The sequence below is a fragment of the Syngnathus floridae genome, chromosome 18 (genome assembly GCF_059516105.1).
Source record: "Syngnathus floridae isolate MCC-2025c chromosome 18, RoL_Sflo_1.0, whole genome shotgun sequence".
Taxonomy (NCBI): domain Eukaryota; kingdom Metazoa; phylum Chordata; class Actinopteri; order Syngnathiformes; family Syngnathidae; genus Syngnathus; species Syngnathus floridae.
Genome location: NC_142430.1, coordinates 9026053 through 9039814, shown reverse-complemented (window position 1 = coordinate 9039814; position 13762 = coordinate 9026053). Strand labels below are relative to the sequence as shown.

Genomic DNA, 13762 nt, shown 5'->3' with positions numbered 1-13762 from the left:
AGTAAAGGCTGAGAATTGAGGTTGGAGGTCATTGAGTCATTTATTGGAGCTGCTGTACTGTGCTAGAGGGGAGCCTTGCACATAGGTAAGGATGGCATTCTGTAGATATGTAGCTCTTTGGGCTTCATCGTCCCTCATCCTCTTGATTTCTGCCTCTTTAAGTCGGATCTTCTCCAGCAGAGAGGACATCTCGCTTTCTTTGTCAAGCAGCGCCTCTCGGTGGTTACTATTAAGTACTGCAATGACGACAACAGTAAACCACAAAGAAAAACATGAGCAGTTCTGGAGAGAAAAACAACAGGACAAATTTGGAGTCGACTAAATTTCTATTTCAATTAAGAATTTACATTTTAATCAAATGAATGCCTTTGTTTTGTTTACTTAAGTCTTGTGGTTTATTTTTGAATGTCACAAAAATAAATATATTCATAACTACAATAGAATTATTTTTCCTTATATCAGCAGTGTGTGGTTTGTCAATAAACATCTTCGTATGTTTTAATAGTATTAAAGAGGGGTACCTTTAAGCTCTCTCTCAAGGGCACCGATCTTCTCTTTCAGTCCTCCCTGAGCAATCCTCTCGGCCTCCAAATGACCGATCTGCTCCTGTAGCTCCAACCTCACTCGACTCACCTCAGCCACCTTTTCCTGGTCCTTACCAGACAATTCCTGCAAGTAAACACGTTTAAGCCGTTTTGGTTTAGCATCTCTAAACGTAAATGTATTTACAAACCCAAAAAGTGCCGCCCATACCTGCTGGAGCTCTTCTATTCTGCGACGCAGGCAATCTGTCTCAATGTTGTGTTGACTGTTCTTGGCCTGTTGGTCAGAGATGATCTGTTTCTGTTGGGAAACTTGCAGCTGGACCTCTTGCAAGGAGGAACGCGTTGAGCGAAGCTTCTCCTCCAATGATGACACACGTTCCTGCTGCTCAAAGAAAAAAAGAAATTAGAATTGAAGGAGAAGAGCAAAATGGAAAAAATCCTAAATTTGTAAACCAACCTCTTCTTGTCTCACTTGAAGACGAGCTTTACTCAGATCCTCCTCTGCCTGGGATCTCTCTGCCATACATGCAGCTTTCGCCTTACTCAAATCCTAAAAAACGGGGAGGACACTTACATAAAACTACTATGTGATCATCAGTCCAACACCTTTTCATTTATAAATGACAATAATATGATATAAATGACAATTCACCAAACCTCTTCTAGTTGAATTCGTTGTCCTTCCAGTTTGAAGATGCGTTCGTGTAGAGTTTTCTCACTTTCCTCTAGGTGACGATTCACATGTTCAACCTGGACAGAGACCTGTTAGTTTGTTTGGAAGAGGGGGGGGGACACACAGAGAGAGAAATACCTCTCTTTGTCGTAGATGATCCATGTCCTCCAGGCCTTGCTTGAACCTTCGCTTCTCAACTTCCAGTCGGTCTAAGAGGACAAGATAGAATCCATATTTCCAAGTTTCAATGACGGAAATGCAATATAAATGGTTCACTGTTTTGTTTTGCCTTCTGCCTGTGCTAGTTTGAGCTTCAGCTCAGCTGTGCTGTTGGTGAGTTCCTGCTTCAGCTCAAAAAGCTGCTGCTGCTGCGACTTGCACTTGCGCTCCACCTCGTCCACCTAACAGATGCGCGCAAAAATCATCAGAGCTATTTCATGAAATCATAAAAACAGATCCAAAGACTCAATTGTTGTACCTTGTTTTTGAGTTGGACGTTGGTGTCTGTCAAGTTTTGGATCTCTCTGAGAAGCTTTCCTTCCCTGGAAACGCTGTCCTGAAGGAGCAGAACATTTCACAAGCTTCAAACATAATAAAAAGTGTAATACCCACAGTATCACTTGTTTGCTGTTGTTTCATGAAAATTTAAAAAAACTTACCTCGTGTCCTTTTTTCTTCTCTCGGCTTTGCGTCTCCATGAGTTGCTCCTTCTCAACCTTCAATCTCGCTATCAGCTCAGCCAGGCTGTGATTTTTCTGCTCAGAGAGTGCAAAGGCAGCCTCTGTCATCTGCAATCTGCACACAATATTTTTACATTATACAATTTGTTGCGGCGGATGCATTTTATTGTACTGTAATACGAAATACAAAATGTTTACTTTGCAGTGAGAGAATTTACAGTTGACTTCCTCTCATTTAAGGCTTCCTGGAGTTGACTGATTTGGATGGAACTGGACCTAACGAGTCAAAAAAAGTATACAACTTGATTAGATAACAAACATAATATGTCATGTATTTTTAAATTCTGTATATGCATTCTCTTGTCAGCAAAGTGATCTCACACAGTTTATGTTCTTACAGGTTTGAGTGTCCCATCTCTTCTCTCTGCCTGTCGATGGTCACCATCAAGTTTTGGAACTAGAAAAGTGAAGGAAGGGTCAATATCATGATTTTTTTATTTTAGTAATTAGCAAATAAGTGCTTCTGATACCTGACGTCCCTTCTCTTGCTTCAGATTCTGAATCTCCTTGCTGAGGACCTGGGTTCTGCTGTGGCTTTCTCTCAAGGTGGATTGTCGATCTGTGTTGCGTCCAACAATGTGCTCTGAAGGGGTTACACGATAAGGGCATAAAATTGATTCAAAGTTAGACTGACATGGTCATGGTTTGCTCATAATATAAAAAAAAAAAGGATGTAGATTCAATACCAAGTGCCTTGAGTGTGTCGCTGGGTATGTTGTTTCCGGCCAGCTCCAATTGCGCAACACTGTGGTTGCTATGCAGAGCCTCCAGGAGACACCTGCCACCCAGGAGACCAATGTTGTTCCACCTCAGGTCTGTCAACAGCCAGAGACAAAAATCAATGAAGTGCGTAAAATCAGTTCAGATTAGTTACAAATACATTTGTGCACACAGCCCTATTTTTTATTTTTTTTTGCGTAACTCCGCTAAGGGTTATCAAACCAACCATTTACTGATTTACAGTCCACCTTTGTATCAGAATATCATTAAAAAAAATGTCATTAACAACACAACAAAACCAAGGGTGACTGTAGACTTTTTTTCCATAAACAGCATTGCTATGTTATTATTATTATCATTAATATTTTGTGTGTGATTCACCAAGTACTTTCAGGCTGCTGTTGCATTTAAGTGTCTGAGCAAGTGCTAACATTCCATGATGGTTGATCTGATTGTTGCGCAGGTCAAGATGTGTCAGCACATTGTTGGAGCCCAAACCCTCACAAAAGGCAGTAAAGGCTTCCTCCCACACTCCCAGTGCATTCCAGTCGAGAACTAACCTGCATACAAAGTGTTGAGTCAATGTCCGAGTTATGATGTAGTTATCATAACTGTATTTTGTAAAGTCGTTCTTACCGAGTAAGACTATTGTTACGTGACAACAGCTTCCCCAAAGCCTCTGCCGCTGATGATTTCAGGTTATTTCCCTGCGAATCCGATTTTGCATGAAAAAATATATACAATATTCAACATAGTCAATTTTCAAGCGTTACCTTTAGATCTAAGACTTTAAGGGTTGTATTGTAAAAAAGTCCAGTGAGGAAAACTTTGGCACCTAAGAGTCGACACACAAGGAGGTAAACATAATCACAATTAAATACAAAATAACGTTCTGATTAATGACTAACCGTTGACACTGAGAAGTTAGAACTTCGAAACATAAAAATGATCCATCTGGATACTCACCTTCGTCACCAACCATGCAGTCACTGAGTGACACCTCTGTAAAGAAAGTATCCTTTTGAAAAGCACGGCCAAGGAGTGCACAGGTATCCGCCGACAGACTCAGCCCACTCACATCCAGACGGGATGACTTGCATTCCACCAGTTTGGCCATGACACTCTCTTGTGGCTCAACACCTCTTTCCTTACACAGGCCTAAGTATGTCTGCCTGAAATCCTCCATTCTGCCGTCCTTTTTTTAGCACAGTGTTTACTTCTTCATCGCCACCACAACTAAGGAAGAAAGATTAAAACATTACAGTTAGAGAATTTTACAACAGAGAGTCCCTCTCAATAATACGGCTAGTAATTTGGAACATTTTAATGGAAATTGTTTATCAGCATAGCAACTTAAGTACTTTAACTGTGGTATTTGCTGTTGTGTGTTAGAGTGAAATCTAGGCTCATTGAAATGAACTTAAAAGTATTTTGTGGTGTATAGGAGAAGAGGCGGGTCTTCTGTTATCATTTAACGGTTCTGCCTGATACCATCAGTCGCTTGTATAGATAGCTCAACAAAGACAGGTTGTTTATAGCAAACAAATAATCATTTTCGGCCAAATTAAATGAAACCACATACATTTCCACTGTACACAAATTCTAATGAACTTATATACTGGTCAACAAGCAGATAAAAGAAAATGCATTCATTCGATAACTCATACGACGCTAATGTTCACACAACTTGGCTAACATCTGTTTATGATACGAGTTCGTACTTTCTCCAATTTTCCCCAAATAAAAGAGTCAGACTTTTTATAAAGTTTACCACAAGTACAGACACTATATATTCTAATTGAATTAAAACAACCACAGACCTTATCGAGTTGAGCGCCGCATTTGAAACATAACACAGCTGACAATCAAAGACGAAGCCGAGTGAGTAACCAGGAAGTGCTTTCCATTCGTGAAGCATCATGGTCAACGTAGTCCATACTCTGAAACCAATATTGCTTTCGGGCTTGTTTACGAAAGCAGAAACGTAGGAATAAAGGTTACTTAAAAATAAGTTTAGAGTGATATAATATTTCCTTAGATTTCATTAAATTCCACATTGTTGTTTCTTTACAAACAAAATAAAACGTATTCAATTTAACTACCAGCAGACGGCGGTCTTGAGCTTAAACGTTGGTTGAAACCAACAAAGAAGATCGACGCGTATTGACAGGAAAAGCATGGCAGGAAGTAACGCAGCTGCACCTCTTACTAGTTCTCTATCTAAATTGCAATCATTAAATGGACTCTTTGCAATTTATAAAAAGCAAGGACCGACGTCTGCTGATGTTTTGAACAAACTGAAAGAAACTTTACTGAAGGGTAACGTAGATGAAAAGAAATGGGTCTCGTTGGTTGAGGGGAACACTGACGATCTGTTTGTCTGATAGAAGCTGGTGTGCAGAACCCGAACCCGAGGAAGAGGAAGAAACAGAGTCTCAAGATGGGTCACGGAGGAACGCTTGACAGTTCTGCCAGTGGAGTATTAGGTATTCCCCATTTATCTTTTAATTGCCATCGTAATGTTAGTGTCTGAAGTCTTGCTATTATTCTGTTTCTTTTAGTTGTTGGTGTTGGAAATGGTACAAAGATGCTCAGCACAATGTTGGCTGGTTCCAAGGTGAGTTGAACTAAATATGTAAAGTAGAGTAGGTCGTGAATGAATGGAGAGCCTATCTCCAAGATTAAACAAAGCAATCAATCATGTTTTTATTTAAGAAATACATTGCTGTAGCAGAGCTGGGTAAAGCAACAGACACTCTGGATGCTACTGGCAGTGTTACAGAAGAAAAAGATTTCCGTAAGTACAAGCCCCATCAAGTATGCATATTTGTATTTCTGTGTGTGTGCTTAGTGTCTCTCTTTTTCTCACCTTATCCAGAACATGTTACCAAGTTGGATGTGGAGGAGAAGCTGAACAGCTTTGTTGGCGATATCATGCAAGTCCCACCACTGTAAGGCTTAACCATGTGTGAATATTATTGCAATGTATCAAATTGCAGAAAATGTCTTTAATGATCATATTTAATGTAACTGATGGTGCATTGAAGGATTGCCAACAAAGTACATCTGAAAAGCAAGGAAAAAATATATATACTAGTACCTTCAATGACACCAAGGTTCCACCAGGTGGTGCTAAAGTACCACAATTCAGAGAAAAAACATGTAGAGGTTCCACCCTTATGCAAAGATGTGAATGTTGATGAACATATATCCATAAACTGTATATATGTAGACAGTTTTTGTGTGACTTGAGTCCAAGATTTCCAGTGCCATACATTTGTGGTGTACAACCTTTTCTTCCTCTGGTTCCTTCATCAGCATCTTGAGTTCATTTTTTTATCATTTCAGTTACTCAGCACTGAAAAAAGATGGCCAGCGAATGTCTGTTCTTCTGAAGAAAGGTCATAAGGTCGAGGCCAAACCTGCCAGATCTGTCACGGTGTACAACTTGACACTGCAAGAGTTCAAACTGCCCTTCTTCACTTTGGGTTTGTCCATGATGTTCATTTTGCTCAGTACAGAATTGTATGCTTTTAAGTGGGCCGTGAAAATCTTGTTTGTTTTTCATCACAGATATTGAATGTGGCGGCGGGTTTTATGTGAGGAGCTTGATAGATGACCTGGGCAAAGGTTAGCTCTATTAACAAATCAAATCAATCCCAAATGATTCACCACAACGATAATCTGTTTGTCTGTCACAGCACTTTTATCGTGCGCTCACGTCAAGGAACTGGTCCGTACCAAGCAGGGTCAGTTCACGTTGGAGCAGCATGCCTTACACGAGGAGCACTGGACACTGGAACACATCCTGAAATCACTGCAACCATGCCCAGATCAAGAACAGAGTGTTGATGGTGTGGAAACACCAGAAGGTGGAACATAAGGAACAATCTCTGGAGAGATTCAGTGATTCAGGTCTGGGTCAGCCATCAGTTTCTTTTGTTAGAATATTACTTTTTTTTTATTGAAGAACTCCATGTCCGTTTGCAGACTTAAATTACGAAATGTATGCATTCTGTGGATTTATTCGTTGCTAGCATCCTAGGGTTCTATACAGTTTATTTTTTACTTACATTATGTGTATAAAAAAAAGAAGTGGACCCACATTGCTAAACTCAGCACATAACCATGTATTGCAGAAATACAACATTGAATTATGACAACTTTTCTCATTCTTTTGAGTCATTTTAATCTGTGCTTTATTGGAATGTTGTAATATAAGGTGATGGTTTTCTTTAATTACTGTTGGGGAAAAAAAGGATTGCAGTAACTAAACCATCAGTCAATCAGGTTTAAAAGTATGATATTGTTTAAGAAATATTGACAAGTGCAGTTTTTCATGTTTTGCAGCGATTTGTCAGTCAGCGGTAACATTTGTGGCGCCAGCTGTCACAGAGCCGCTGCTCCTATTGAAAAGTTATCAATCGTTGTGCTCAGGAGTCTGCCGCCAAGGTAATCAATGAGCTGTAATTATTGTCTCAGTCCAAATATTAGCCTTTTGGTGCTTTCTTTCATGTCTTCAAGGCTATTCACGTCCATGTTTGCTCTCGGAATCCCCTTTATCTAAATGACAGCAGTTGGGAAAGTCAACTGTTAGCGGCGCGCGTTTTAAAGACTCATCACAAAATCCAATTCGATGAGTGATCCCATGTATCAGATGATGAAGCATTTAGCTTCCTCTTGGCACTGTGACGTGACTTTATATGGCCGAGTTAGTAATGCTCATAAAATTGTGAAAGATTAAGAGACAGTGAAACAGGACACATATGGGGAAGATAAGCATACATCTGCAGACTCATTATCGCTGATTGTGGCTGGCTATCTTTCATTCAACATTCAAATCCTGAGTTAATCACTCTCTGTAAAACTGCACCCTTTAGATTGTCGACTAATATATAGTTAAAGATAAGGAGCTGTTTGATATGTCAAAAAGTAGGCTTTTTTAACACATATAAATTTAAACACTTTTAATATTCAATGACGCGAATGAAATATATGAGATGACACCTGCTCAATAGTAGTTGTACTATACTTAAAAAATATATTTACCTAATGAGCAACTAAAAGCGATTATTTAGGCGTCTTTGTTTGGCCGAGAAGCAATTATCTTTTGTCAACTGTCATCTGATCACTGAATGTGTGGGTCGATTGAAGGGAGATTCGGGAGCCAATCAAAAACGTTCGCTTTCCACCTGGAGGAAATGACTCGTCCATTTATCGCCTCCCTTCTGCGCCTGCAGCCAGATAACAACCAAACAGTTGGATCGGGACCTCCTAAAACACCACACACACACACCCTTCCACACACGCGCGCGCGTTGCTGAAACCGTCTTTTTTCACTTAACGGATGCAGCAAATGGTTGGTGTGCTGAAAAGGCTAGAAAAGAACTCATTTATCCAAAACGGCGGGGGAGAAGGGCAAAAGAACCAGCATGAGTGTCCCTCTTTACGCACCGACTGCCATCCAGCAAGCTCATCCGACTCCCTTCTACATAGAAGATATTCTAGGGAGGACCACCAGCAACTCTTCGTCTTCTTCCTTTTCCACGTCCACCACCTCGTCATCCACTCCGATCATCCCCACGCCGACTTTCCCATCGCCTAACTCGTCCTTTACAAACTTCATCTCGCCTTACCGGACGCCGATTTACGAACCGACGCCGATCCATCCGGCGCTGTCCCACCACCACGCTGCTGCAGCTTTCACGGCCACCTACGCCTACGCTGGGGCGTTCGCGAGCTCCGTGTACCCCTTTCACCAGCAGCACCGATCATTGGGGGAGTATGCACATACCCTCAGACACGACCCTCTCGGTGAGTTACATTTAATCCCATATTCAGTCAAATAGTTTGTTTTTTTTCTCCCATGCTTCTTCTGACAGAATCTGGACAGCGTTGTAAATCATTTGCTCAGAGAGTCTGAATTATTTTCTAAATATTTAACACAATTGTTCCGCTTCCGGCTATTTGTTGCACCACCATCCAATATTTCTATTCATACGATTAATACAAATTTACCTTTACAAAGTAGGACAACAAATATAAAAGTGTGTGATAAATTCGGCACATTAATTCATGCAGGTCGCAGTGCTGTTCATCAATGTGTCCCTTTCGAACCGTTCGGAGGTTGCGGGTTCGATTCCACCTGATGCAAACTAAACCGGTCATTAATTTAGATTTGTATTGACTTTCTGGATTCTCTATTTAAATTCGAAATTTTGTCCCAAAAAAATTGGACTGGTAATGTTACATTAATTGTGCCGTAAGTGCAGCGCATATATACATAACGGACATAATGTGCAAATGATTTTACGCACGTACAGCTTTGAGACCCCAACACATCTTGGTGCCGTGCCAAAAAGCCTATTTTTGCGCATCACGCTTGATCATGCATGCATAAACTGGGTGTAGAACGTACCAATAAAAAAAAAAAACGCATCTCAGAATCAGAGCGTTCTAAACTAACTTCAAGGGTACAGTTTGAATCCATCAATCCATCCCTCAAAGTAAACACTAATGGTGTTTGTGGATGGCTCATGTGTTAACCTTGACTTGTTTTCCTGCAGCGTTCTATTGTTCAGAAACATCAGAGGAGCCAGTGACTAAAACATATGTGCCTCTAAATCACTTATTGTGTGTGCGCGCACGCTCGTGCATGTCATGCAGGAAACTGAAAAGTTTGACTGGCGTCTATCTTATATATGCAGGCCATGTGCTTGTATAGATAGAATTGTTGAATAGTCTCCACGGATCTGATATTGCACGCGATAAAAGTTCTTTTAAGTGGAGCGTGACAAGCGGGTCATGTGACTTTTGGTGTTGTGCTGAATGAGCTCCGGGACGTGTTCCGTTGCATTGCGGAAGCCGTGAGCTTGTCGATAGGAGTAAATCTGCTCTCAGAAGCTGTTGAATGTTTTCCTGTCTCACTCCGGCCAGCCGCTTCCTCGGGAGCCCGCTGCACGCTGCTGATTATTTTATCGACATCCTCAATACAGACATATTCAGGAAACACTCGGCCTCCGATAGCCCGGGATCCGTTTTTCACATATTGTTGCACTTCCTCTGCATGGCCAGTGAGGATGTGACTGACTTTCTTTATGATTGCAAACAGGGCTACACCTATTGCGAAAAAAGTGTCACTCTTGAATGAGTATGCGTCAAAATAGCCCTACGTTAGAATGATTTCAAATCACGATTTATTTCATTTAATATTTTTTTCTCTGTAAATAAAATGGTAATAAAGGATCGGTTGTCGCCGAGCAAGACCTAAAAGCTTCATTCTAATCAAATTTTAATTTAGATACAACATTGCACTTTACATTGCAAAAAGAAATCATTTTATCTATATTTTTTGATAGGCCTTATGACTGTACAGAAAAACTACCATACAAAAATCTCAGCCCATGCACGCTTGGTTTCAACCAAGACCGAAAAAAAAAAAAAAAAAAAACACTTTCGCCTAGTGGACTTTGATTGTGTAAATGAGAAGAGGACATGCGTGTCTGTCGGTGCATGCCATCGCCCATAATCACGCCACCAAGCAGGAAACACATGAAGCGGATATTTGGCCATAGTTTCGTCTCTGTCACGACCTTCCCGAAAAAAGAAAGCGTTCAAGCAGCAGCCGCAGCAGCCCAGTGCACAGCTGCAAGCAACAACTATTGTTTGTCTCTCACTAACAAACGGGAAAGCAGATTTGAAACTAGTTACATCACTATTAGACACTTCTATTGCGGTGTCGTTTGCGGTTAATTCTCTATATTGGGTGTGTACAGTTTATGTTCTTGCTGAAAAAGCCGCAGGGCAAGCTTAAATTTGAAGAAAAATATAATCACATGGCCACAATTTGAGGATAGTCACTGTCAATATAGTTTAAGGTTTATGTACCATATATTTATTTTTTCTCCACAAGCAGTCGGCCTATTTTTCGTCACATTTAAGTACAATTTTATTCAGGCGTCTTAACAATACAGCAAGTTGTCATAATGTGCCAAATGTTAAATTGATGAAAAAAACAGCATTACTGGAAATGTTACGTTACATTACCAAAATGGATCGACAACAGCGCTGATGAGGAGCGGCAGTCATTTTACGGGAAAGCGCAATGAATAAAATGAGTGTGAAATCATACTTCTTATTCATTGCATTAAGATTACATGCACATATTCATTTTATTTAAAACAAATCAAAATAAAAAAGACCCTCAATTGCGCCTTCTTCCAAAGGGAAACCTCTGCTGTGGCCTCCCTTCATCCAGCGGCCCTTGCATAAGAGAAAAGGCGGTCAGGTCCGCTTCTCCAATGACCAAACCATCGAATTGGAGAAGAAGTTCGAGAACCAGAAATACCTTTCACCCCCGGAGAGGAAAAGACTGGCCAAGATGTTGCAGCTGAGCGAACGACAGGTGAGCAAATACCGAGCCTGTAGATAATTATAATAATAATAATAATAATAATAATAATAATAATAATAATAATAATAATAATAATAATAATAGGGTATTATTATAACTATTATTATCCATATTTTGTTATAATAATAATAATAACGATAAGTTATTATTATTACAATTATAATTTTATTATTATTGTGATCAGAAATGATAACACAAACCTCATGGGTAAATAATTAAAATCATTTGCGATTACATTTTTACTTGATTTGCGCACTCCTCTCGGGACACGCCCACTCGCAAAGATGCGCACGGGCGTCAGGGAATAATAAAACCTCAAATATCAGCACCATTAAAAATATAGGCAGACGTCGAAGGGGCAAATAGCAATTCTCAAATGGGTATATCTACATTTTCAGGTTAAAACCTGGTTCCAAAATCGACGCGCAAAGTGGCGAAGACTCAAACAGGTTGGTTTCTTTCCTACAAGTTTGCGCATTTTTTTTTTTTTTTTTAAAGACTATAATTATTTTGAAGTTCTTAATTGGATACTCACTCACTTACTGGCTCAGGAAAATCCACAAGGAGGTAAACCCGGGGATGACGTCAGTAGTGCAGTGGGGAGGAATGACAAAGGAGACGCATCGTCTGACCAGTCCGGGGTTCCGACCCGGAATACAGCGGACTCCCACGTGCTGGAAGCCGCACACGGTGAGCGATCCACGTCGCCGAAACAGTCCTTCGTGGAACCGGAATGGAGCCTTTCAGAAGATTCAGACCTGGAGCTGGACATTGACAACGACAATCAATTGACACTCACCCACCAGCTCTGAGGATGGACTGGAAAAATGAAGAAACCGCTGCAAAATAATCCGCTTTTCTGATTCTCTTAATTATAGCTGTGAGTAATAATTTTTTTTTTCTCCATGAAAAACTGACATCATTTGCAATTTCAAAGCAAATACATTTACATACAATAAAAAAGGACCAGTCTTGTTTTCCAGATGTAACATGCACGCACACTTATTCATATGCAACTATATTGTACATAATTATGCATGTGAAATGATTGTTACTGTGTCCACTGTAAAATAATAGATTAGAAACGTGTTCATTTTAAAATGGAGATTTATTGGAATAATCACTCAAAGGGTAATGTCTGTAATAAACTATTTGTGTGTGGAAAGTGTGGAATTTTTAGTTGAGATTTTTACCAAATCAAGCACTCTCACAGATTAGCAAAGTGTTTATGTCAATGGTTGTCCCATCACCACATTCAACTTGAAATATCTTATCATTCAGACCTCATGCAAACAGTGGGAGTTTTTCAGTAAGAAGATTAGGTTAATAATTTAGTGAACTCTCAGAACAGCAGGACAGATAGGAGAGCAACTGATTGATCATTTGCTTCAATATTTGAGCTGACAATTATGGTTATTAAAGAAATATGAGTTCAATTAAAGTGTGTTTTAATGTCAGAAGCTGTTTTGGGGTCATAATTGCATTTACACAAAAAAATTGGCTATAGGTTGAATGGCCTTACACACATACGACTCGTCCAAAACCAACAGTATGCTCATTGATCGGAGCCACTGTATTGTGTAATGCTTCACAAATTTCTCAGGGTAAAGTCAACAATTGGAGGATTAACACACACAGTTGACGGCGAAATGTTCAATAGATAGCCAGCGTGCACACACACAGGCATTCATACAATACTCACAATACAACATCGTCTAATGAGACATAATTGTTTCAGAAAACCATTTTCAAGATATTTCAACAACATAATTTATGTGTTAGTTGTTGGGATGATTTTTTTTTTAGCAAATAGTGAGATTGATATCTACATCTGCTTTAAGGCGAATAAGAAAATAAGAAATCTAATAATAATATGATAAGAAAAGTGAGTTTGAGGAACTAATTACCATGTTACCATATTCATGTGTTCATACCGAAAGTCATGCAAAGATTCAGTTCACATGAAGGCTCATTGGACCGTAGGAATATAATAGACAAACAAAAATTTATTCTCACATTCACACCGTCAGAGAGGAAGAACTGAAACCACACCGCCTCCATTCTCCACTTTAACACAATTCATTTTCATATCAGTAAAGTCGACATTTCAGTAACCAAAAGTGAAAAGCACATTTGCATGGAAAAAAAGAGAAAATAAAAAATATCATGTAAAAAGGAAGAAATTGCCTCAAAGACTTTCAGGAGTTTATTTGTAAAGAGGTTTTTTTTTTTAATCCAGCACTTAATTATATTGCAGTTACGGAAACTTTCCATCTTTCAAGGAGACACAAAGGTCATCTGATACTGGGTACTTCATCTTTTTTTTAACCAATCAAAGCTTTTTGTCAATATTCTGACCAGAGATCGCTTACTTTGTATTGCCTCTTTAACAGGAAAATAGAAACCTTCATATGACTTTAAGACAACCCACTGACAAGTGTGTGTGTGTGTGTGTGTGTATTGGAGGACACAAGTTAATGTGTGGTTATATTGAAACGACTGAGGAATGCGTTGATTGTTGACCTTGGCCAAATGAAAGCCATTATCACCCTCCCCCTCCACTGAGCTGATAAATTAATGAGTGAAAACAGTGTTTACATCGATAATCGTGTCGCCGCCAGACACAGAGACGGACGGGACGGGGGGAGGAAAGAAAAGTAGACAGAGACTG

The 13762-nt window shown here is 39.7% G+C and overlaps 3 protein-coding genes across 4 annotated transcripts; 2 read left to right on the top strand and 1 right to left on the bottom strand.

Annotated features, from left to right (window-relative positions):
* Positions 1 to 21: 21 nt before the first annotated feature.
* lrrc45 (leucine rich repeat containing 45) lies at positions 22 to 4590 on the bottom strand. Of its 2 annotated transcripts, none has more exons than XM_088359609.1 (18): positions 4499 to 4590; positions 3645 to 3914; positions 3452 to 3513; positions 3315 to 3385; positions 3060 to 3238; positions 2645 to 2773; positions 2429 to 2541; positions 2297 to 2355; positions 2097 to 2174; positions 1878 to 2013; positions 1697 to 1774; positions 1508 to 1619; positions 1357 to 1427; positions 1203 to 1295; positions 1003 to 1095; positions 754 to 927; positions 522 to 669; positions 22 to 236 (listed from the first exon to the last, which is right to left on the bottom strand). In XM_088359609.1, exons 2-18 carry the CDS (start codon positions 3862 to 3864, stop codon positions 37 to 39), a joined length of 2016 nt encoding a protein of 671 aa, XP_088215735.1. In that variant the 5' UTR covers positions 3865 to 3914; positions 4499 to 4590; the 3' UTR covers positions 22 to 36. The 2 variants fall into 2 exon arrangements, with proteins under 2 accessions (XP_088215735.1, XP_088215736.1); XM_088359610.1 differs by lacking the exon at positions 4499 to 4590 and having other exon boundaries at positions 3645 to 3680; positions 3757 to 3894.
* Positions 4591 to 4814: 224 nt separating this feature from the next.
* On the top strand, positions 4815 to 6841 carry trub1 (TruB pseudouridine (psi) synthase family member 1). Its single transcript, XM_088360582.1, has 8 exons — positions 4815 to 4997; positions 5066 to 5164; positions 5240 to 5295; positions 5394 to 5475; positions 5557 to 5629; positions 6027 to 6166; positions 6252 to 6308; positions 6380 to 6841. The coding sequence occupies exons 1-8, from the start codon at positions 4856 to 4858 to the stop codon at positions 6559 to 6561; spliced, it is 831 nt and encodes a 276-aa protein (XP_088216708.1). The 5' UTR covers positions 4815 to 4855; the 3' UTR covers positions 6562 to 6841.
* Positions 6842 to 7912: 1071 nt separating this feature from the next.
* hhex (hematopoietically expressed homeobox) lies at positions 7913 to 12256 on the top strand. The gene is made up of 4 exons (XM_088360581.1): positions 7913 to 8492; positions 10904 to 11082; positions 11490 to 11540; positions 11643 to 12256. The coding sequence occupies exons 1-4, from the start codon at positions 8111 to 8113 to the stop codon at positions 11901 to 11903; spliced, it is 873 nt and encodes a 290-aa protein (XP_088216707.1). The 5' UTR covers positions 7913 to 8110; the 3' UTR covers positions 11904 to 12256.
* Positions 12257 to 13762: the final 1506 nt, after the last annotated feature.

Bases quoted from the DNA above. Each gene is read 5' to 3' on its own strand.
- trub1 (XM_088360582.1), top strand. From the start codon at position 4,856: ATGGCAGGAAGTAACGCAGCTGCACCTCTTACTAGTTCTCTATCTAAA. The intron at 6,167-6,251 runs GTTTGTCCATGA...TTTTCATCACAG, and splicing joins ACTGCCCTTCTTCACTTTGG to ATATTGAATGTGGCGGCGGG. The intron at 6,309-6,379 runs GTTAGCTCTATT...TGTCTGTCACAG, and splicing joins GATAGATGACCTGGGCAAAG to CACTTTTATCGTGCGCTCAC.
- hhex (XM_088360581.1), top strand. From the start codon at position 8,111: ATGAGTGTCCCTCTTTACGCACCGACTGCCATCCAGCAAGCTCATCCG. The intron at 11,083-11,489 runs GTGAGCAAATAC...CTACATTTTCAG, and splicing joins TGCAGCTGAGCGAACGACAG to GTTAAAACCTGGTTCCAAAA. The intron at 11,541-11,642 runs GTTGGTTTCTTT...TTACTGGCTCAG, and splicing joins AGTGGCGAAGACTCAAACAG to GAAAATCCACAAGGAGGTAA.
- lrrc45 (XM_088359609.1), bottom strand. From the start codon at position 3,864: ATGGAGGATTTCAGGCAGACATACTTAGGCCTGTGTAAGGAAAGAGGT. The intron at 2,356-2,428 runs GTATCAGAAGCA...TCACTTTTCTAG, and splicing joins AGCAAGAGAAGGGACGTCAG to TTCCAAAACTTGATGGTGAC. The intron at 237-521 runs GTACCCCTCTTT...TCGTCATTGCAG, and splicing joins CCTTGAGAGAGAGCTTAAAG to TACTTAATAGTAACCACCGA.